This window comes from Schistocerca piceifrons, chromosome 1, assembly GCF_021461385.2.
Source record: "Schistocerca piceifrons isolate TAMUIC-IGC-003096 chromosome 1, iqSchPice1.1, whole genome shotgun sequence".
NCBI classification, from domain to species: Eukaryota; Metazoa; Arthropoda; class Insecta; order Orthoptera; family Acrididae; genus Schistocerca; species Schistocerca piceifrons.
This window is the reverse complement of record NC_060138.1, coordinates 31,690,421-31,712,899: the sequence shown is the minus strand read 5'-3', so window position 1 is coordinate 31,712,899 and position 22,479 is coordinate 31,690,421. Positions and strand designations below refer to the sequence as shown.

Below are 22,479 nucleotides of genomic sequence, written 5' to 3'. Positions count from 1 at the left end.
TTGGTCAAGAACTTTTCAAGATTTTTGGTAACGATATTAAACAACAAGATGCCTGTCTGTATATAATGGTATAGATTAAATACTGCTCGCAGTACAAAATGCAAATGCAGACACTTTACCATGCCTACCCTTGGGACCAGGCCTGGCCTTTGACCAGCAGGGAATCTTTTATGTAAACACTCCTTGGACAAGGTTTTCCATTATGGCTGCTTGAATCACTGCAGACATGCATCACGACCCTTTCTTATGGTGTATCATGTGCCACATGCTCCATGGGTGGACTACACACTTTTTTAAAATGCTTGTCTGGAGCTCTGGGACTGGGCTCATGTCTCCCACCATGTTTCAGTTGTAACCAGTGATCTCCTACTTCACAATGAGACAGGCACTCACTTTGTCATCATCCCAAATGCTCTGTGGCTTCCAGTTTTATAACACCTCCATCATCCACAGGCTGAAATCCTTCGCATGGCGAGATGCCTACTGGTCGAGGCTGAAGAAAGACATGGAAGCCACGATGAGCTTGTGCCTGACACCAGGCTGGTCCACCACAACCTTTGCCACCCTCCCCCCCCCCCCCCCTTGCCACCCCCAAACTATAACTCCCCCCCCCCCCACCCACCCATGGCACGAGCCCCTTTCTGGGCTCTGTGTGGTTCATAGTAGTAGACTTCACAGGGCTAGTAATGCTGTATTCACTCTAGTAGTGAGCAGAATGCGGTGCACAAAGAAAATATTGGCTTCCAAGTAGACAAAGAACAAGGTTTATTGTTAATGATGCAGTCAACAGTTGATACTGGCCAGCAACTATTTGTACTTTGCTGTTTTCTTTTGTGATGTCAGGAAGAGCTAACACTTGGCCAGTAATTGTCTGTTAGCCCACAAGTCTGAACTGGTGTCTGGGTTGTTGTGGAATGGCTACCATAAACTCAGTGTGTGCTCTGTTCATTGGGCCCCTGGATGTGGCCAATATATAGCTGAGAATATGCTGTGCTAATGCTGAATGGTGAGCATGTGTTCCAGCTGGTGAGCCTCTGGGTGCAGTCACCGTAGAGCCTGCAACAGATACTGGGTCAGTGGTTATTCTCTGAACGATGGGCTGCCAGGAATGGGCTCTGCAAATTCATAGCATAAGCAGATGTTGCCTACTAGTTATTGAGTGGCATCTCTTGTAGGCGGGAGAATTTCCATGCAGAGCAAGTGATGTGATTGCAGCACCACAGTCGTATGTGGTGCACTAGGCAGGCGGCAAGACTGGCACCTCATTTGGTGGCTGCGGGAGATACCAAGGACGAGAAACCACCTTGTTTTGGTCATTCTCTGCAAAGTTTGTATTCTTTTGGAGCAAGTGGTGGGCATTAGGCTGGTTTTGGTGGATGATTGGAGCCCGACAACCCACTGGACTTGGGTTTATGTTTGGTTGCAGAAATAGTCACCAAACAGCTGTCTCTTCCCCTGTAAAGATAAGGTGGCGGAGCCATTTCGATAATAGCTGAAGATATTCCTCCCCTTTCCCCTAGGGAGAAATATGGCAGGCTCATTGTGCCACTGGCATGTCATGGTGCTGGTTTCTCTCTCCCCCCACAGGGAGAGACAGCAGTGCTAGCCCGATGCTGGAAAACGCAGTGCCAATGGGAGTCCACATGGGAGAGGTGCCTCCCCTGGACTTAGGTAGGGGATGATGTGGGGATCTCATGGCAGCTTATGGTTGAGAGGCAGTGTCTGATGAGCGCGTAGATGGCTGAGGCACAGTTGTGAGCAGTGGAGTGCAGGGAGCTTAACCGAAAAGACAAAACAGGTGTAGCAAATCTCACTGCAGCAAGACCAGTGACATAGAGCCATTGAAGGTGAGAGTGGAGCTGCAAGGAAAGAGCACAGAGGGACAAGAGCAGAGCACCGGAGGAATGTGCATAGCATCTGGAGGATCCGATGTGGAGGAGGATGAGAGAAAGAGTGCAGAACACCAGAGGAGTCTGTTATGTGTTACTGGAGCAGCCGATGTGGAGGAACAGGAGGAAGAGTCTGTTGTGCACAAAGCCACCAGACTGTTCGTAGGATCACAAAGAGAAGTGGTCCTTGGATAGGGGCTAAGGACTGAAGGCTTCTGTAGGGAGCAAAGGAGACCAGCAGGGCCCAGAGAGGAGTCCAAACCTAGTGCCATTCCAGAAATGGAGAGTTGCAGCAGTGTCATCTGGAGATGGTGGATGCTGGACACACTCCAGGAATGGGGTTGGACACCTCCGGTGCTGTGATGGCGGTTGTTGAAGCTTCAGGAATCCCAGAGAGATGATTAGGTTGAGGCACACATGGTTTGTTACAAAAACAATCCACTGCTAGGTTAGTCATACCTTTTGCAGGTATTGCAAGGAAATCACAATGAGGAGAGCCCCATTGGCATGTTTCACAAACATGGATGTGGATGTAGGAAGAGCACTGAAAAAAAAAATGCACTGTCTACTCAGGGAGCTGTCCAAATTGTCTGAAAACTTCAACATTAATGACAGAGAATGTAATACGGCAATTCTGAAACATTACCATCAATTACGAAAATGTCACCATGCAACATGGAAATGACTTTGCCAATAATGGAAATGTACACTGCGGACATGGAACTTCGTTGCCAGTGATAGAAATGTAATGTTGGAAATGTGGGACCTCCTTCTGAACTAGGACAAGGGGCACATTGGTACTCATTAGTCTTCTTATTGGACGCTGTCTAATGATGCACACTTATCTCTTGCGGCATAAAGATCCACTGGAATACAATGTTTCCAACATTCTACTCATGGTGCACAATGTTTTAATGTTGTGCGTTTTGTATGCTGCAAGGAGGGAAGCCTTTGGTCTACTGAGGGACTAGCCCTCAGTTAAGGTTATGATGAAACAATACCAAGAAAATTGTTGACGTTTTATGTGGCATCCTGTGATGGTACCTTGCAGTAACTGCAGCGAAATTGCTTAAAAAAAAAATGGAAACAGTCCCAACAAGCAAACCAGCTGTAACCTGTGGTTACTCATAGTTTGGGTACTTGGGTTATACCTGGCTCTGTTTCAAAAGAATAGCTCAATGCAGTCATAGGGTCGAGCCACAAACATCTGCTATCATGCCCAACAGCTAATTTGCTGCAAATAGTAATCAGTAGCTGTGATCCTGCATTCAGATAGCCCGTGCATTGGCTAGAATTGTGAGTTAATAAAATACACAGAAATACAAAATAAAAGTTAAATGAATAATTTAGTAACAAGGGTTCTATTCTAAAGGTTGTAATTAATGTAATTCACAGATAATTATGTTGAATAATGGTTATTTGAGAAAGGACATCTCAAATAAATGGGAAGTGGTCCTATGATTTCATTTAATATACAGACAAAAATACTCTTATCAAATGCTAAAGTTACATTGAGAGCATTATGAGACTAGTAGCAAAATCCCCAAACTAAATAGCTATCAAATCTATGCAAAAACTACATCCATTTCACACTCACAATACATGAAACATACACCAGCTCAAAACAGTTTACAATCCAACATGATGATTAACAAATTAACACACGCTATACAAAGAATGGCAACTCATACTCTGTCTATTCTCAGTTCTGTAATTTAAGCAGAAATAGTTAAGAGACCTGGAGCACATTTGGAATTATAAAATCCCTTCAGAAGTATGGCAATGGCCGTTCACCACCCAGAATCAAACACCCCCACAATCAAACGATGCACATTACCGCAGGCAGGTCTGTGTTCTTCAAGAACTCAACATAAAGCATCCATAATGGTTCCCTTGAACTCTTCACTGAAAAAGTCCCAGTCTCCACTTGACTCCTGTAGTGTTCCACTTTTATCTGCTTTTCCATAGACCGAAGGCCATCCCCACCATAAATAATTGTTCTTACATGCCACAAACATGACCACTTTCCTACACTAAACTAATATATTACAACAATATTTAAATAAATGAAATGTTATAAACACTCATTTGGACTAAGATCATGTACTGTACATGTAAGTAATAATTAGTTCGTAAATAAATAACCTAGCATTTTTGGTGCAAGTGTACTCATGATAAATTACAACAGATTGTTGTTAAATATTTTTTAAACAATTATTTATGCTTTCTTGACGGAAGTGTCTTTTGGTTCTCTTTTCAATTGTGATGTCCGCTAACACATTTGACTGACCACTTTCAAATTAGCACAGTTCTTTTAGTAGCAGTTGCAGCCAATGTTTAAATATAGTAACAGTAAACTGTTCATTAAATAAAAACATAAGTATGACAAAATACGAAATACTGATGATGTTTTCATTCACTGTGTAAATATGGAGAATACAAACTTCTGACAAACATTCATGTAATAAAAAAAATATATAAAAGACATAATAAATCAATAAATAAAACAGATACTGATATGTAGTTTTCAGAGATGATAGCTATAGTGCAATGATATCATCTGAGATATTATATACTGAAATCACATGAAGTGTTTAAAAGTTATTAATTGAGAGATTCATTGTGAAAATATTTATTCGCTGTGAAATAAAGGGTGTACATAAAGTTCAGGAACACTTTCAATTATTTATTGCACAAGAACCAAACATTGTACAGATATCATACATATGTCATTTTGAAGAGAAACCATGAAAGTTTTTTTTTTTTTCATGTATACTGCCACACCGTAGTTTGGTAATTTGCCAAAGCAAGTGTGCTACAGCTATTCAACGAATGTTTAGAACCAAGTACGATAAGAAGCCACCAACAAGGAAGGCCCTTTACCACTGACACAACAAATTCGTTACGACGGGTTGCTTATGCCTGTCAAAGAGAAGTGGACGTCCCAGTGTGAGTGAAGTGAATTTGGAGCATGTACAAAAGACATATCATAGGGAGTCCAAAGAAATTGGTGGCGGGTCACTCATGGTTCACACATCGAATGTTTGTAAAAAAATACTTTCAGAGTTTCTCTTCAAAATGCAATATGTATGATATCTGTACAATGTTTAGTTCTTGTGAAATAAATAATTGAAAGTGTTCCCAGACTTTATGTACACCCTTTATTAACTTATGTAGCTTTGAAGATACTGAAATACTGTTGTGTCACTGGGTGTGAGATCGCAGATGTGTATTCAGATTTGCGTTAATATTTAATTGTAAGTTGTTATAGACCATCAAGGAGCTGTAAGATACAATCTTCAGCTTGTCTTAAAGTCCACCAGTGCTGGTCATTCTGCATTCTGCTAAATGAGTGACCATTGTCCATTCCACTATATTGGGATTTACCCACATCTGGTCTTGACCCTGGGCTGTGGCCTGCCCTGAGCTCCAGGCCTGTTAGCGTTCAGCTGTACATCAATTACACCTTACCTCATAGCAATTATGGGTGGCTGATTAGCTTGTCTAAATATGCATAACATGACAGTCTGAGCTACTGCCCAGTTTAATGTGTTTTGGTTGGATGACTCATCCTATTCATTCTGTAATCATCCAACCATGTGATTGCCACCTACAGTTTTATTAATACTGTTAACATACGACAACAGTATGCACAGATATGCTAAATTTTGTATGTGAAGTTTTTTATTACTCTGGCTGTAGTTACATAGCCTTTGCTTTTTGTTTTAAAAAGAGTGACTACTCTGAAACGCCCACTAAATCACGCAGGGCTAACAGGTAATTAGGATTGTGGAAAGGTCCAAGGGAGTTGCAATTGTATTCATTTCACAATTGTAATTTATTATCATTTAGTTCACAAATACACTTTTGAAAGAATTAAATTTTCTCTGCAGGTGAAGGCCTCCAAACAGATGCTTTAGAATAAGTTCAATTTTGAAAATACATGACACACAGTTAAATATACGAATTAGATAAATCTTATACATATGTGAGATCAGCATGGAGAGCGTCTGAAGGCCACTGGATTAAATCTTCAGAATTCCAAATATGCTATGATGATTACTGAAGGTAGAAGGCCACAGTGTTTTAAGATGCTAACAGGGCTTATAGCCCACAAGCTGCACAGAAAAAGATAAACAAATGCAATAAGATGGCTGAAGGCTGCAAAGTTCAAATCTGCAAATTAAGGAAATATATATTGCAACAATCGGTAAAACAATACATTGTTTAAAAATTTCCTTTCTGTAACACCAACGGCGGAAGGCCCACAACAACCTATAAATCTTTCAGAGAAAATTACAATAACCTTTCAAGAGCAGAAGGCGATAATGTTGGAACTTGAAGGAAACTCTGAGAACATGTTTCCAGGGCTGAAGGCCCACAACTAACCTTGCCAAATTAAAAATATAAAATACAGTTAAATTAAAACATTAACACTGCCAAAAGGATAATTAAGAGAATGGCACTCATTCACTTAGGCAAGACAGGTGGTGAGTCCAACTACACTTAATTCGTGCGAACCCAACCAAGGGACAGTCACGGACCGACCGACCAACTGCTTGCTTGCCACGATGAAGTACATGAGAATTAAAGGCACCCCAAAAAAAGTTACAAGTATCACTATCCCCAGACAAATGCGTATGTGATCTGAGCTACCAAAACTACACACCATGTTGCGCAACAACAACAGGTGAGGAAAAGACTGCCTAAAAACTACGTTAGCAGCCAGGGCAGGTAACCAGAATACTAACAGCCACAAGGCAGAAAATCCTGCTGGTGTACTTGACTATGGAAAATTAATTTGATCAATTCCACCTGACGGTGGCTATCTCGAACACTTCACTCCTTGTTGCTCACAGGAAAACCTCCACAACAGCAACACTGGTACAAACAACGTAATGCTCAAAACCACTCGTTTTCACATCCTGGGTTGGTGAACCACGAAGCTCGTAGCAATCGGACAGTTCCACACATGCTCCGCACTGTGCAGGGACCACCAGAGGACCCAGCTGACTGCACCACGTGGAGATAACTTCCCTGGTCTGCAGCAACCGACCGACTCCCACAGAATGCCGACAACATCTAAAATCATTGTTAGTGGAAACAACAGTAACTACACACACAGTCTGACAAACTCTTGCACCAAGACCTGAACGATACCCAACAGTAACTAAGCACACACAAAGACAAATCGGGAGTCAATTCGCACACACACACACACACACAGCTAACTCATGAACGATCGGTGAGCCAAAACGCGTTGTCCGGTAGGACGAACGACCGACGATCCATCAAGACTGTGGCCCGACTCAAGTGATGCGTGGCAGCGGCAATGGTCGGGCGTGCCATGTCGGCACAGACCTCACTGCTCCAACCCGCCTGCACCAGTGCCGCATTGCGACTTCCTGTGCAGTGTAAATTTTGCACTCAGCAAATCAGAACACATCTGAGTAAAGGAAAATGAGGAAGCTGGTACTGAAGTCAAGGAGGCCTTAGGATTGAAGAATGTGCCACTCTTCTATGGGCTGCTATCTCACTGCTTAACTAGACCATGCACCAAAGGAAGAAAGTGTGGCTGGCATTGAGGGACAAGAAGCTGTGGTCAGTGAAGCTAAAAGTGATAGTGCAACAATGTAAATTGTCTCACTTACAAGGGCACCAGTCTAGCTCCTTTTACTGTACTACTGTGAGAAGAGTCATTTAACCATGGATTCATAGTTGTAACTTACACCATGAGGCGCAATTTCTGCAGCATGATGGACCAGCATCTGGAGAAGAAGGAAGAAGCAGAGGAAGATGATGAGCTCATTAGAGAGGGGCTGAAGAACAGCCAGAAAAGTTCTGATTCTGCCTGCATGCATTTTAAATTGTTACAGTTGGTGAACAGAGCACATATTACTCAAAGAGGAGTATTTCCTCCCCAAGATGCAATAATGTTCAAGCTTCAAGCTGCTAAATTTATTTCCCCTGGGTGGCTTTCATTCCCCCCCCCCCCCCCCCCCCCCCCTCTGCAATGTAATTTATCTCCTACTCAGGATATGCATAACTGACTATCATTTATTAAATAGTTTTCTGTGTCATATGGCAACACTTCCTTGTAGATGATAAACTGGAATTTCTTGACTAGAAATATGTGTTTGCTGTTTTCCATTTTGTACATTTTGTGGCATATATGCTTACATCAATAGTAGCTTACTATGTTTCAAGATATTACTTTTAGTTAAAACCTACATTTTAATTTTAGGACTACATGATCCTATCTACTGCATTTATTTATCTTCTTTATGCCTATAAAACTGGTGTGTGTATTTGTTTATCTAGGACACCTCCAAAGAAGATTATGCCAAATGTTCTCCATGTAATTGGAAACACACCAATGATCCGTCTGAATAACATTCCAAAGTCTCGTGGCATCAAATGTGAAATGTGTAAGTCTGACTTGAAGAGAAGTAGAGATTAAGTTTTCTTTTATAAGTAAAATAGTAGACAGAATCATAAATTTTTAGATTAATAATCATTCCAGATTGAATTTTATCTGTTAATAATGAGAGTGGTACAAAACATTTGTCTTCTGCTATGTGGTGTGTTATGTATATATTAAGTACAAAAAATGAAACTGGGACAATGAAGTGAATGAGTAAAAGGAAAACAGGGAAGGAGAAGTATATGTTGTTGTTGTTGTTGTTGTTGTTGTTGTTGTTGGTGTTATGGTCTTCAGTCCAGAGACTGGTTTGATGCAGCCCTCCTTGCTACCCTATCCTGTGCAAGGTTCTTCATCTCTGAGTAACTACTGCAACCTACAGCCTTCTGAATCTGCTTAGTGTATTCATCCCTTGGTCTCCCTTTGCGATTTTTACCCTCCACGCTTCCTTCCAATACTAAATTGGTGATCCTTTGATGCCTTCTTCTAGTCAAGTTGTGCCACAAACTTCTCTTCTCCCCAATCCTATTCAATACCTCCTCATTAGTTACATGATCCACCCATGTAATCTTCAGCATTCTTCTGTAGCACCACATTTCGAAACCATCTATTGTCTTCGTGTCTAAACTATTTATCGTCCATGTTTCACGTCCACACATGGCTACACTCCATACAAATACTTTCAGAAAGGACTTCCTGACACTTAAATCTATAGACCGAGCGAGGTGGCGCATTGGTAAGACACTGGACTCGCATTCGGAAGGACGACAGTTCAATCCCGCGTCCGGCCATCCTGATTTAGGTTTTCCGTGATTTCCCTAAATAGCTCCAGGCAAATGCCGGGATGGTTCCTTTCAAAGGGCATGGCCGACTTCCTTCCCAGTCCTTCCCTAATTCGATGAGACTGATGACCTCGCTGTCTGGTCTCCTTGCCCAAACAACCCAACCCAACTTAAATCTATACTCGATGTTGACAAATTTCTCTTCTTGAATAAAGCTTTCCTTGCCAGTGCCAGTCTACATTTTATATTCTCTCCTACTTTGACAGTAATCAGTTATTTTGCTCCCCAAATAGCAAAACTCATCTACTGCTTTAAGTGTCTCATTTCCTAATCTAATTCCCTCATCATCAACTGATTTAATGCGACTATATTCCACTATCCTTGTTTTGTTTTTGTTGATGTTCACCTTATATCTTCCTTTCAAGACACTGTCCATTCTGTTCAGCTGCTGTTCCAGGTACTTTGCTGTCTCTGACAGAATTACAATGTCATCGGAAAACCTCAAAGTTTTTATTTCTTCCCTGTGGATTTTAATTCCTACTCTGAATTTTTCTTTTGTTTCCTGTACTGCTTGCTCAATATACAAATTGAATAACATTGGGGAGAGGCTACAACCCTGTCTCACTCCTTTCCTAACCACTGCTTCCCTTTCATGTCCTTCGACTCTTATAACTGCCATCTGGTTTCTGTACAAATTGTAAATAGCCTTTCGCTCCCTGTGTTTTACCCCTGACACCTTCAGAATCTGAAAGAGGCTGCTCCAGCCAAGATTATCAAATGCTTTCTCTATGTCTACAAATGCTAGAAATGTAGGTTTGCCTTTCCTTAATCTATCTTCTAAGATAAGTGGTAGGGTCAGTATTGCATCACGTGTTTCAACATTCCGACGGAATGCAAACTGATCTTTCCCGAGGTCGGCTTCTGCCAATTTTTCCATTCATCTGTACAGAATTTGTGTCAGTATTTTGCAGCCATGACTTATTAAACTGATAGTTTGGTAATTTTCACGCCTGTCAACACTTGCTTTCTTTGGGATTGGAATTATTATATTCTCCTTGAAGTTTGAGAGTACTTCACCTGTCTCATACATCTTGCTCACCAGATGGTAGAGTTTTGTCATGGTTGGCTCTCCCAAGGCTATCAGTAGTTCTAATGGAATGTTGTCTACACCCAGGGCCTTGTTTCGACTTAGATCTTTCAGTGCTCTGTCAAATTCTTCACGCAGTATCATATCTCCCATTTCATCTTCATCTACATCCTCTTCCATTTCATTATATTACCCTCAAATACATCACCCTTGTATAGATCCTCTATATACTCCTTCCACCTTTCCGCTTTCCCTTCATTGCTTAGAACTGGTTTTCCACATGAGCCCTTGAAATTCATACAGGTAGTTCACTTTTCTCCTTATATTTTCCTGTAGGCTGTATCTATCGTACTCCTCGGGATATATGCCTCCACATCCTTACAGTTGTCCCCTAGCATTCCCTGTTTAGCCATTTTGCACTTCCTGCCACTCTCATTTTTGAGACGTTTGTATTCCTGTGCACATGCTTCATTTACTGCATTTTTATATTTTCTCCTTTCATCAATTAAATTCAATATCCCTTCTGTTACCCAGGGATTTCTACTATTCCTTGTCTTTTTACCTACTTGATCCTCTGCTGCCTTCACTATAGTATATAACTGTGAGCAATTATTTAATAATAATGCAGGTAGGAGGGGTTGCTTCTGCTGCCCCTTTCATTGCCATTGTAAAGAGTCCATATTTTCTTCAGTGCATATTTTATACTGTTTGTAGTGATTGTCATGCATCAGAGGCATTTATTGCATTTGATTGCTTTGTCAAACAGAGAACATTATAATTATTTAAACCATCTGCTGTCAGTTGCCTGTTCCACCTTCATTTCATCTTTTGATTCTGCATGAGCAACATTTTTTTCTTCCTTCCCTTCATTCTTTCACAACCTGTAAAGCTAGTGCATGTCTGTATGTACTAATTTTATTAGTTGTCCAGTCTTATATCTGGAAAAGATGAAAAGTGTTATGAAGATGCTCAGAAGTAGTCATACAAGGGTTACAGAAATATGAATAGAGATTTTGACTTGCAGACAACCATTTTCTATTCTCAGTTCAAGAATGAAATAGAAATGTGAGTGGAAAATATGGGTATGATGCACTTTCTCCAGTGCAGAGTCTGGTTAAGAGTCGAGGTTCTTTGTTTGCCACTGATCACAAACATGCTTTGTCATAGGCAAAGAGTACAGCTAGTTTTAAACATTCAGTTCAGTTAAATTGATAAATTGGTTGGTTCAAATGGCTCTGAGCACTATGGGACTTAACATCTATGGTCATCAGTCCCCTAGAACTTAGAACTACTTAAACCTAACTAACCTAAGGACAGCACACAACACCCAGTCATCACGAGGCAGAGAAAATCCCTGACCCCGCCGGGAATCGAACCCGGGAACTCGGGCGTGGGAAGCGAGAATGCTACCGCACGACCACGAGCTGCGGACAATTGATAAATTAATTGGCTGACAACCAATTATATAATTTTATTTTAAAAGTTTTCAATGGCCTTGACTGAGTGGAGAGAAGAGAGGTGATGCAGTAAACATTCTGAGAGCATTCACTTTGACTGAATTTCTAGTTTGAGAACAAAATTAAATATACCGATTGAAAACTGTTAATACTCAGAACAAGGACTGTGTTCCATATAACCAATCGTAGACACCCTACTTACAGCACTTTTCTTTATATTATAATAATGCTAATGATGCGAGAAGAATGTCCCCATATGAATAGACCGCATGAAATACGTGAATGGAAGAGTCTGAAAAATGTTTTGGAGAGATAATTGTTACAAACCACACCTCAAATTTTCCATGTGTGATAAACAATCTCTGAGATCTTTTTGCATGACTGCTTAGTATGTTCTTTTCAGTTAAGAATTAATTCTTTAGGAATTTCTAAAATCCAGACAAACCTAATAGAAACAGTTGACTTTTTCGTGTTGCAAATCAACTTATTGGCTGGAAACCAACCCAATGCAGTCAAGTGATTATTATTTTTTCAAGGGCAGAGATGTTACGAGATGTTGTATCATCGGTATAATAGATGACAGACTCAGATATGCAACAGGACAGATCACTGACCGCCATAATGGAAAAAAAAATACTGAGGACAGAATCCTATGGTGCACCAATACTACTTTCTCTGAAGAGATAATATCTGTTTTTCTCTGAGACAAATTGTCTACTGTTATTCAAATTGGGAGGAATTGTGGGCAGTATGGCTCATAAATCTCCAGGTTTGTTTGTAAGGTGTCAAAAGGGAAAAGTTCCTTACATCCAATCAAAAACATTAATTTGTTAGGGCTGACTGTTCAGGCTCAAAGTGAGACTCAGAGAAAACAGCTGAAAGACACCAAAGAAAAAAAAAATATTGCCTTTGAAAACTATGGGTTAAGAGAAATCATAAGTGTTTTAACCAAGTGTAAAAATGAGATGAACAAGAGATCTCTACAACATGAGGTATGGAAACTTTAAGCACTGTTAGGTGAAATAAGATATCAAAACCAGTGTTATTTGTCATGATGTTAACATGCTGGATTGTAGTTTATAACACTAAAAAATAGCGTAAAGAACTCGTGATGCTTTAGTGTAGGTAAGAGTGCTTAAGAAAACAAAATATGACATATGATAGTAGATAACTTTATGCTTTAGAGGAAACTACAGGAATATTGATTAACCTTCTCTTACTAAAGGAGGTCATATATAACTATTTTTACTATCTAAATTTGTGTGGTTTTGATAGCTACATTACTTGCCTTCGATTTAAAAAAATTTAAAGTTTTTGTGTGAGCCTTTCAATATATATTCTTTTTTTACAGTGGTTAAATGTGAATTTTTTAACCCTGGAGGAAGTGTAAAGGACAGAATAGCTTACAGAATGATAGAAGATGCTGAAAAAAAGGGAATTCTCAAGCCAGGAGATGTTCTTATTGAACCAACGTCAGGAAACACTGGTAATTTTTATTATTACTTTGTAATTATGACCTCTGTTATTTTAAATGAGAGAAGTGAAAGAGTAGTAAACATTCCAGGAACAGGATTCAAGACCCCATCCAGCTGTTCTGATTTAAACTTTCCATGGTTTCCCTGAGTCGATTTAAGTGAGTGCCAGGATATTTTTTTTTTTCAAAAGCCCATGGCCAATTTCTTGTCTAATCATTGTCCACTCTGAACTTGAGTTCTGTCATAAATGACATTGTTATTGGTGCAACATTAATCCTTAGTCTTCCTTTCTTACCTGACAGCTTCATATTTTGAATGTCATTTGTAGGAACCTGAAAATGTGTCATCTGTTTGTAGCAAAATTAGCATCTATGTATGGTGAAAATAGTATTTGTTTTTGACAAAACAAGCATCTATTTTTGTAAATAATTTGATGTGCAAATTTAAAACTTTAGCTCACTATATTCATGAACTCAAAATTGATTACAAAGAAAGAAAAATAATAAAAAACTAAAAATTGAAAAAGCAGTAATCATAGATAAAATAATAATAAAATAGTGTAGTATTTATTCTATATAACTAGAGCTTTTTGAGAGGAATATTTACTTCTGCAGAAACTTCAAAAGTTTTTTTTCTGCAGTTGTGTTTCAGTAAATGTTTCTGTTGAGAAGTTCATTATTTTAGCACTGGTGAGCAGAATGCCTCTGATTTTAGGCGTTTCTTGACATTATCTTTCTTTTCTTACAAAATCTGCAGAACACTGATTTCAAACCTGTAGCATATAAGCCCTGATTAGTATATTGCAGAACCCTCTCATGTGTGTGTAATACATACGTGATAATACTACAGATAGAACTGACAAGGTACTCTAAAGGAGTAGTAGAATCAAAAAATAATTGAAATTTACAGGCAGGCTCTCAACATGGTCATTGTAGTGTGGAGATTGTAACGTCGCTGGTGACCGTGAACATAAATAAACAAGAACTTTTCTCCATTAAAAAGAAAATACGTGGAAGTCAAGACATGCCTAAAAAGTTCAGTGGTCTTCTCGTCTAACTGATGACTAATCAATTCTAGTGACTTTCACAGGGGTACCCTTGTAAACAAGGAAACAACGTCAAAACTCACCATGATATCTGAGTCATCCAACCTGAAGCTATCAAGGCGTTTAATGGAGAATACTACAAACAAACAGAGGGAGTTGCCATGGGTAGCCCACTGTCACTGGTGGTAGTGAATTTGTACGTGGAGAACTTCGAGGAGGAAGCCCTGTCGTCATCCGAATGGAAACCTACTTGCTTTTTCCATTACGTGGACGACACATTCGTCATCTGGCCACATGGTATGGATAAACTCCTTGACTTCCTTACACATCTAAACTCCATACACCCCAACATCAAATTCACTAGGGAGACTGAAACGGAGGGTAAATTACCTTTCCTTGACGTCTTGGTCAAGAGAAGGGCTGACGGCACCCTAGGTCATGGGGTGTATCGGAAGACAATGCACACTGATCTGTGTTTGCACACAGACAGCTGCCACCACCCTTCACAGAGGAATGGGGTGCTTAAAACTCTAGTACATAGGGTGCACACTATTTCTGATGCAGAGAGTCTGCCACAGGAATTGGAACATCTGAGAACTGTATTTCGAAAAAATGGGTACTCAAAGTGTCAGATTCTATGTGCTCTCCGCCCAACCACTACAGCACAACCTGTGGAGATGGATGAAATCACGAGGGAGGAGGTAGGCACTGCGTTTATTTCATATACAGGTGCACTCTCAGGGAAAATCACCCGCATTTTGAAGAAACACCGGGTTGGAACTGTGTTTTGTCCTCCAAATAAAACTCGTGCACTGGTGGGGAGTGCCAAAGATGATCTCGGTTTGAGGAAGGCCGGCGTGTACCAGATTCCGTGTCAATGTGGCAAGTCGTATATTGGTCAGACAATGCGTACCATCGAGGATCGATGCCGTGAACATCAGAGGCACACTCGACTGATGTATCCGAGCAAGTGGGCAGTCACTGAACATTGTTTATCGGAAAATCACGCTGTGGAGTATGAATGCACAAGGATTCTGGTACAGACGTCGAGATACTGGGACAGCGTTGTTAGAGAGACCATTGAAATTTGCACCAGTGACTACCTCGCAAGCCGTGACTGTGGCTATAATCTTAGCAAGGCTTGGGAACCAGCGATTGGGTTAATCAAGAGTAAATCGAGCAAACATATAGTTGTGATGACCACGGTGGACAGAGCCATCACTCCGACGTCATCTCAGATGCCGTTGCAATCTGTTCCACCGCGCAACCGTGGCGCGGGGCATGGACAGCAGAGGGAGCGCGCCGCAGGCAGAGGGTATTTAAATCGGCCGCCGCTGCGACCAAATCCAGTTCCCTCTGAGCAGCCATAGCATATGGATCTCCATGCCGGCATGTTCACAGGAGCTCAGTCCGTCAGTTCACCTGATGATAGCGACATGTATGAGCGCCGTAATATTGTGCCCATTGGACACTGTAGACCGGCAGTACATCCGTGGATATTTTGATTATCAAATATGCCAGGAGAAACTCAAGAATCACATCTATATTCATGTTTACCACAAATGTGAATTTTTCAGGTCCACGGTCATTTGCAACACCTGAGGCTGCAACAGATAATCTCACGTAAGAGACTCTTAATGTAACATTAGTGGAAGTATATCTTGGAATATGTATGTGAGAAGGAGTTGAACTGAAACAGCAGTGAGAGAATTGGTGTAGGAGGAAGGGAGTGGCAGAAATGTAACATGGGCAACATATGTGTAGAAAATAGTGAGGGAGATCACAGTTCCACCGTTTTCCTGAATGAAACTCATGTTTTTAACTCAGTCATTATGTGTTCCTGGCATGGTGCCTATTTTGAGCAGCTGTTCACTGGATGACTGTGTATACAGGTAGCAAGGATCAGGATTCTTCTGACCAGGAAACGAGTTTGCATTGATCGATGACCCAATCTCAGTGATCCCATACTCACTGTAATCATAATTGATGATGTAGTTGGATCAGTGGAAGAACACACATGGCCCATCTGCTGTGGATTCTCATATTCCACAATTTGTATTGCATGGTGTACTCTGAAACACTTGTGTGTATACCAGCATTGTACCCTGTCATCAGATCTGTCACAGAACTTTGTCTATTCTGCTTTAAGATGGGGCAAACCTCTGAACTCCACATTTCTGAGATAATAATTCCTATGTGCTAGGTCGTAACAATCTTAACAATCTACCCTTTGACATAATCAAACAATTGGAAATCCAGGATGGAATGTAATAATTTATGAAGAGGATAGTTGCTACTCACCGTATAGCGAAGATGCTGAGTCACAGATAGACACAACAAAAAGACTGTCACAAAATAAGCTTTCAGCCAACAAGGCCTTTGTCAAAAATAGGTGACAGACACACACCCACACTCATGCAAATGGAACACACACACACACACACACACACACACACACACACACACACACACACACGTGATCATAGTCTGTGGTAGCCGAAGCGTGTGTGTGTGTGTGTGTGTGTGTGTGTGTGTGTGGTTCGTCTATTTTTGGCAAAGGCCTTGTTGGCCAAAAGCTTATTTTGTTACAGTCTTCTTGTTGTGCCTATCTGTGACTGCTATATGGTGAGTAGGAACTATCTTTTTTATGATATTGTTTTAATAATTTCAAGTATAGCAGATTTTAAACAGACTAAAAATCCAATTTATCATCCCATCATGGATGCAGCTCCATCAGTTGTTCATGCAGTTTGTTTGCTAGTGGAATATTTCTTTTCCCTTTGAAAAAAACTTCCATATTCTTCCTTAGGAAAATCTCTTTCAACTTGGTGGTCAAATTTCTGACAAATGACAGTGTTGCCATTACTTGACAATTCCTTGACAGCAATGCTTTGTGTCAGTAGCTATTCATACATAAATTTTTATTGCAAATTCTGTTTTTAAAAAATATTTACTACCAATCAAATGCCATTGTTCTCAAAACAGTTTCATTACTCAAAGAAATTTATACAAATTATGGGATATGCATCAGGCACCAGCATATTATTGACAATGCTTTTAACTGTGAGTAATATAAGTGTTGGTAAGTGATTCGCTTCATTCCGCTATTAATAATGAAGTTTCATGGAAGTAAGGGTGCCTTTGTCAGTGCTGAGAGTAGATTATTCACATAATTTGCTACAATCTTGCCTTTTTCAAACTTAGATTTTAAAGCATGGAAAAATGAAATAAACTGACTCACTTTGTTAGACGGCAGTTTTCCTCAGTGATCACTTCCTCTAGAATGTTCTGCAGCTTCATTTGAAAATGATTTTTCACAAGTGAACACAAAGGAAGTTGTCCATTTGAATCCATATTTTAAGCAGTGTTTGAATATGTATGACACTTTTATTTCTTAGCCACTATGAGAAAACATGCTTCAAAGTGTGTTGGTTATACTGCTAATGGGATGTCAAATATTTTCACTGGACTCCACCAAATATGGGCCCAACATACCACAACACACATGCCACCTCAGTAGTGCAAGTACTGGGGATTTGCTGCTGCTAAAGAAATGGACACTGTTAAATTGGTTTTCATGACTTCTTTGTTACAGCTTTGTCTTAGTCCCAGTTACTCCACTTTGTGCACTCATACAACATCCTAGACAGAACACTTGCTGATGTTACAGCAGCTTGTAGAAGATGAAGTATTAACTGTTAGAAAATTGGGCCTGCTGGTGTAGCAGTAAAGTGTATGCTTACAAACTGAGAGGTTGCAGGATCCAATTCCGGCCAGATTATGGGAATTTTCAGTCTATCTTTAAACTGGCCTTCAACTCTCAATCATGTGAAGAGTTGCCAGTAATAATACATGGTTTAGATTCCATGCTAAACTGTAGATTCCATTTTTCTGGTTGAACAACTGGAGTATATTAAGGACGGGAAACTCATCGAAGTGGCGTTCAATTGAAAGACTGACACTTGGCTATTGACCAACATGAAATAAATGTTAGAAAAATAAAAAGCATTTAGTACTTGTACAACTTTTTAAGTTATATTGGTCTCATTTTTAAACCAGCTGGCAATAGAAATATCATTTTAATCAATGTTACAAGGTGTACAACTTTGGCTCCACCTTTTTTTCCCCAACATTTGAGGCTTTAATGAAACAAATTGGTTACACATGTATCATTCAAAGTATTTTCCATTACTGGCCACTACTTTCTACCATCTTTCAGGCAGTGTACGAATCCTGTGTCGAAAAAATTGTTAATCTTTTGAAGCGATCCATAAATTGATCCAATTTGTGACTTCTTCATGAGATCGGAACTGTTGGTCAGCCAGGCCATGCACCATTGATCTAAACAGGTGATAGTCAGAGGGAGAAATGTCTGGAGAATATGGCGTGTGGGGTAGGACTTCCCATTTTAATGTTTCCAAGTATGTTTTGATCTCTGTTGCAACGTGGGGTTGAGCGTTGTCATGCTGAAAAATCACTTTATCATGCCTCTCGCTGTACTGTGGCTGTTTGTCTCGTAATGCTCTGCTCAAACGCACTAATTGTGTTCGATAACAAGCACCTGTGAGTGTTTCACTAGGTTTTAACACCTCATAGTACATGATGCCGAGGTGGTCCCACCAAATGCAGAGCATGATCTTGGAGTCATGAATATTTGGTTTGGCCATCGATGTGGAAGCATTGCCGGTATATCCCCATGATTTTTTGCATTTAGGGTTATCATAATGAACCCATTTTTCATCCCCAGTCACAATGCGATGACGAATCCCTTCCGTTTTTGCTTCTGAAGCAGCTGTTCACAGACAGTCTCTTGATTTCAGCTCACACAAGGCCCAAGTTCCTTCTTTCTGAATCATGCCCATAGCCTTGAAACATTTTGGAATGGCTTGCTGTGTCACTCCCCCTAATCATGCCAATTCGTCTTGAGTTTGACCGAGTCTTCACTCAGCAGTGTCTCCAACTCTGCATCTTCAAAAAAATTGTTCAAATGGCTCCAAGCACTATGGGACAACATCTAAGTTCATCAGTCCCCTAGACTTAGAGCTACTTAAACCTAACTAAGCTAAGGACATCACACATATCCATGCCCAAGGCAGGATTCGAACCTGCGACCACAGCAGCAGTGTGTTTCCGTACTGAAGCTCCTAGAACCGCTCAGCTACAGCGGCCGGCTTCTCTATCTTCGAAAACATTCTGTCTTCCACCACTATGCCAGTCTACAACATTAAAATCACTGTTCTTGAAATGTTGAAACCACTCACAACATGTGCTTTCACTAATAGCGTCCTTACCACACATACGTGAGAGCATTCGGTGAGACTCAGCCGCTGTTTTCTTCATATTGAAACAAAACAGTAACACCTCCCACAAATGACTAGAATTAGGCTCGTAAACTGACATTTTCAATCAAGAACAACTTTATGATGCAGACACCAATTGACTAATGTCTGAATGAGTTTATGTTGACCGTTGTCCAAGCTAACTGCCTGACATCTGTGATCTGTTTCTTTCAACCGCTACTTACCGTTGTCACTGTACACCTTGTGTTAGTGTCAGCTGTATTGCATTACCATACATACACCTACAAAATTAAATTCATGTTAATTTTTGTCTGTTAATAGCTATAAGCATGACTAATGAAAACACAGAATGCCTACACCAAAGCTCCCTTTTCACTGCAATGCCACCCTCCGCTGCCCTCCTACCACCACCACCACCCAATTTAGTTCCACAATCCCCTTGAGAAGTGAAAACTTCACCTCAGAGGCAGTAATGCCCCAATACAGAATTACCATTCCAGCACTTTAATTCATTTACTGTTATACACCGTAACATGGCTTGCGGAGTAGGTATGTAAATGCAGATGTGGAATATAACAAAAAAGAACAGAGATATGATGGAATATTCTTCACAAGAAATTACATTTGCATTCTCAGACTTAAGTAGTATTATTAATGAAAATTTACTTTTGAAGTGGAAGATTTCTATGGCTAAGAGGTGTTTACATAGCAGATTTTATTAGTTTCCCAATTGTATAAATATGATTAGCATATGGTCTGTTTGAAAAGTGATTTACTTTTCTTCTGGTGGGGTGTCATTATTACCATTTATTGAGAGACTTCTTGGAAACTTACAATGAATTACTCTGTTGTCTCCATTATGCACCAGATTTATTTAATTCATGTTGTTCAACAAGATGTGTAGATACTCCAGTGGTAATAGTCTTCTTATTTAAAAATGTCTGATGAGTTGTTTCTGTGACAGTGTGATTAAGAAAACCACAAAAATTGAATGTTGAAATTTTTTGTCAGCTTGGGAACTGGTTCAGGAGATCATTGTGTCCAGGATTATTCAGTGCAATAAGAACCTGTTACAGCTGTGATAGTCGACTCGGGTGGTTGGGGGTGATCAGTTAGTGATGTTTCAAGCAATGATACCAAACAAGACCTGAATATAAATACTGAATCAAAGCTGTCATATGACATACTGATGCCTATATGTTGTGACATATTTAGTTTTAGCTATACAGCACTGAAAAATAGGAAGCAGCTACTTTTTGAGATGCACAGATTGAGATACTTGTAATGTATTGTGACTAAAAAAGGCTTCTGGAATTTCCAGCCACACCAGTTTACAGAATATCTGTGAGATTTTGAGAAGAATAAGGCCATTTTAATACAGACTGTGTTATACTTGTGATATGTGTACATATGTGATCTACACATTATTAAACTATGGTAGAAATGAAGTCACTGAATTTTTAAAATTTTCTGATGTTTCATGTCGGATACTGTGAACAGTTGTATAAGATTTGAATTTGTTTGCAGGAATTGGTTTGGCAATGGCATCAGCTGTAAAAGGTTATCGGTGCATAATAGTAATGCCTGAAAAAATGTCAAATGAAAAAGTGGATGCCTTGAGAGCTCTTGGTGCAGAAATTATAAGAACTCCAACAGCTGCATCTTTTGACTCACCTGAGGGTCTGATTGCTGTTGCACAAAGACTGAATAAAGAAATACCAAATTCTATTATTTTGGATCAGGTGAGGAAAAAAAAAATAAAGCAATTTGGATTCTGTTTGAGAGTAATAATCCTACTCCCTTTTTTTTTTTTTTTTTTTTTTTTTTTTTTTTTTTTTTTTTTAGCACTATGCTATGAAATAAGATAGCTGGTGTGACTGACAATTCACAATTTTTCACAAACACAACTTTTATTGATGTAAGTTCACAACGTTGATGACTGAACAACAAACGAAAGGTAACAACAACGATGCCAGTAAAAGTCTCCTAATTGAGGCAAACAAAACTTGATTTTCCACAAAGGTTCATGGTAACACACACACACACACACACACACACACACACACACACACACACACACACACACACACACACCAACTAGCAACAGTCCAATTCAGAGACAGAGACGTAATCTTCAATGGTCGCAGTACACAAAGTTGGCATCCAGCGTGAACTGAACTTTGGGCTGGTTCTAGCCCCTAAATAGCTGTCTCCAACCACTCTGATTTTGGTGTAGTGATACTTCCTGCAGGCTGTGGCTTGAGCTCCCCCTGCAGGAAGTAGTGCTCGGAATGTCTGTTTCCATTATCTTGTATGTAAATGGTCGGTGTTTACGATGGTGCTTTTGGTACGCCTTGGGCATAGACAACCTCATCTTCTGTAGTGTAATATGGGTTGCCGGCCCTCAGTAGCTACCTTGGCTCCAGTATAACACTCATAACCCCTTGGAAAAGCTGGTGTGGCACGGGCGACTGTGGGGGAGAGAGTACCAATACAGCCCGGTGCCTTAGGCTGATCTGCAGCTAAGTCTTCTTGAAGGAGGCGGAGGTACCCAGAGAGTAGGGCACCACTTTCCGTGCAAGGCGGCTGGAAAACCACAGCAGTGGCGGTTGCGAGGTGACGTCAGGCTGAGCAAGTGGCATGGGGACGTCTGTGTTGTCCAACTGAGGCGGTGCCAAAGAAGGGCCAGGAAGTGGGTTCAGGGGGAGGTCTCGGAGTTGTTCCGGGTCCGGAGCATGCGGCGGCGCAGTGCTAGCAGTCGGCATCTGCTGGCTATCTCCGGGAAGATCATCCACCAACTGAGGAGAGGGCATCAACGTAGGCCCCAAAGAAGGGACCAGTGATGGGAGTGAGACAGGAGCCGGCATTTGGGGCTGCGGCTGCTCGAGGAAACGAAGATACAGTTGGTTGCAGTGACACAAAACTACCCTGTCATCCAGGTGTATGTCGAACATTTGTTGAGCATGGGGCCGGATAATGACCCCCTGGAAGCCAGCTGGGCCAGGGACCGAAACTGCGAGCTC

At 40.5% G+C, this 22,479-nt stretch overlaps 1 protein-coding gene across 2 annotated transcripts in view; it reads left to right on the top strand.

Annotated features, from left to right (window-relative positions):
* Nucleotides 1–22,479, top strand: part of LOC124787489 (cystathionine beta-synthase) — a 167,667-nt gene that overhangs the window by 93,166 nt on the left and 52,022 nt on the right. For both annotated transcript variants that reach the window (XM_047254343.1, XM_047254344.1), the window contains exons 3-5: nucleotides 8,211–8,317; nucleotides 12,988–13,122; nucleotides 20,984–21,198. In XM_047254343.1, coding sequence (XP_047110299.1) covers nucleotides 8,211–8,317; nucleotides 12,988–13,122; nucleotides 20,984–21,198 — 457 coding nt within the window. The remainder of the gene's footprint in view (nucleotides 1–8,210; nucleotides 8,318–12,987; nucleotides 13,123–20,983; nucleotides 21,199–22,479) is intronic.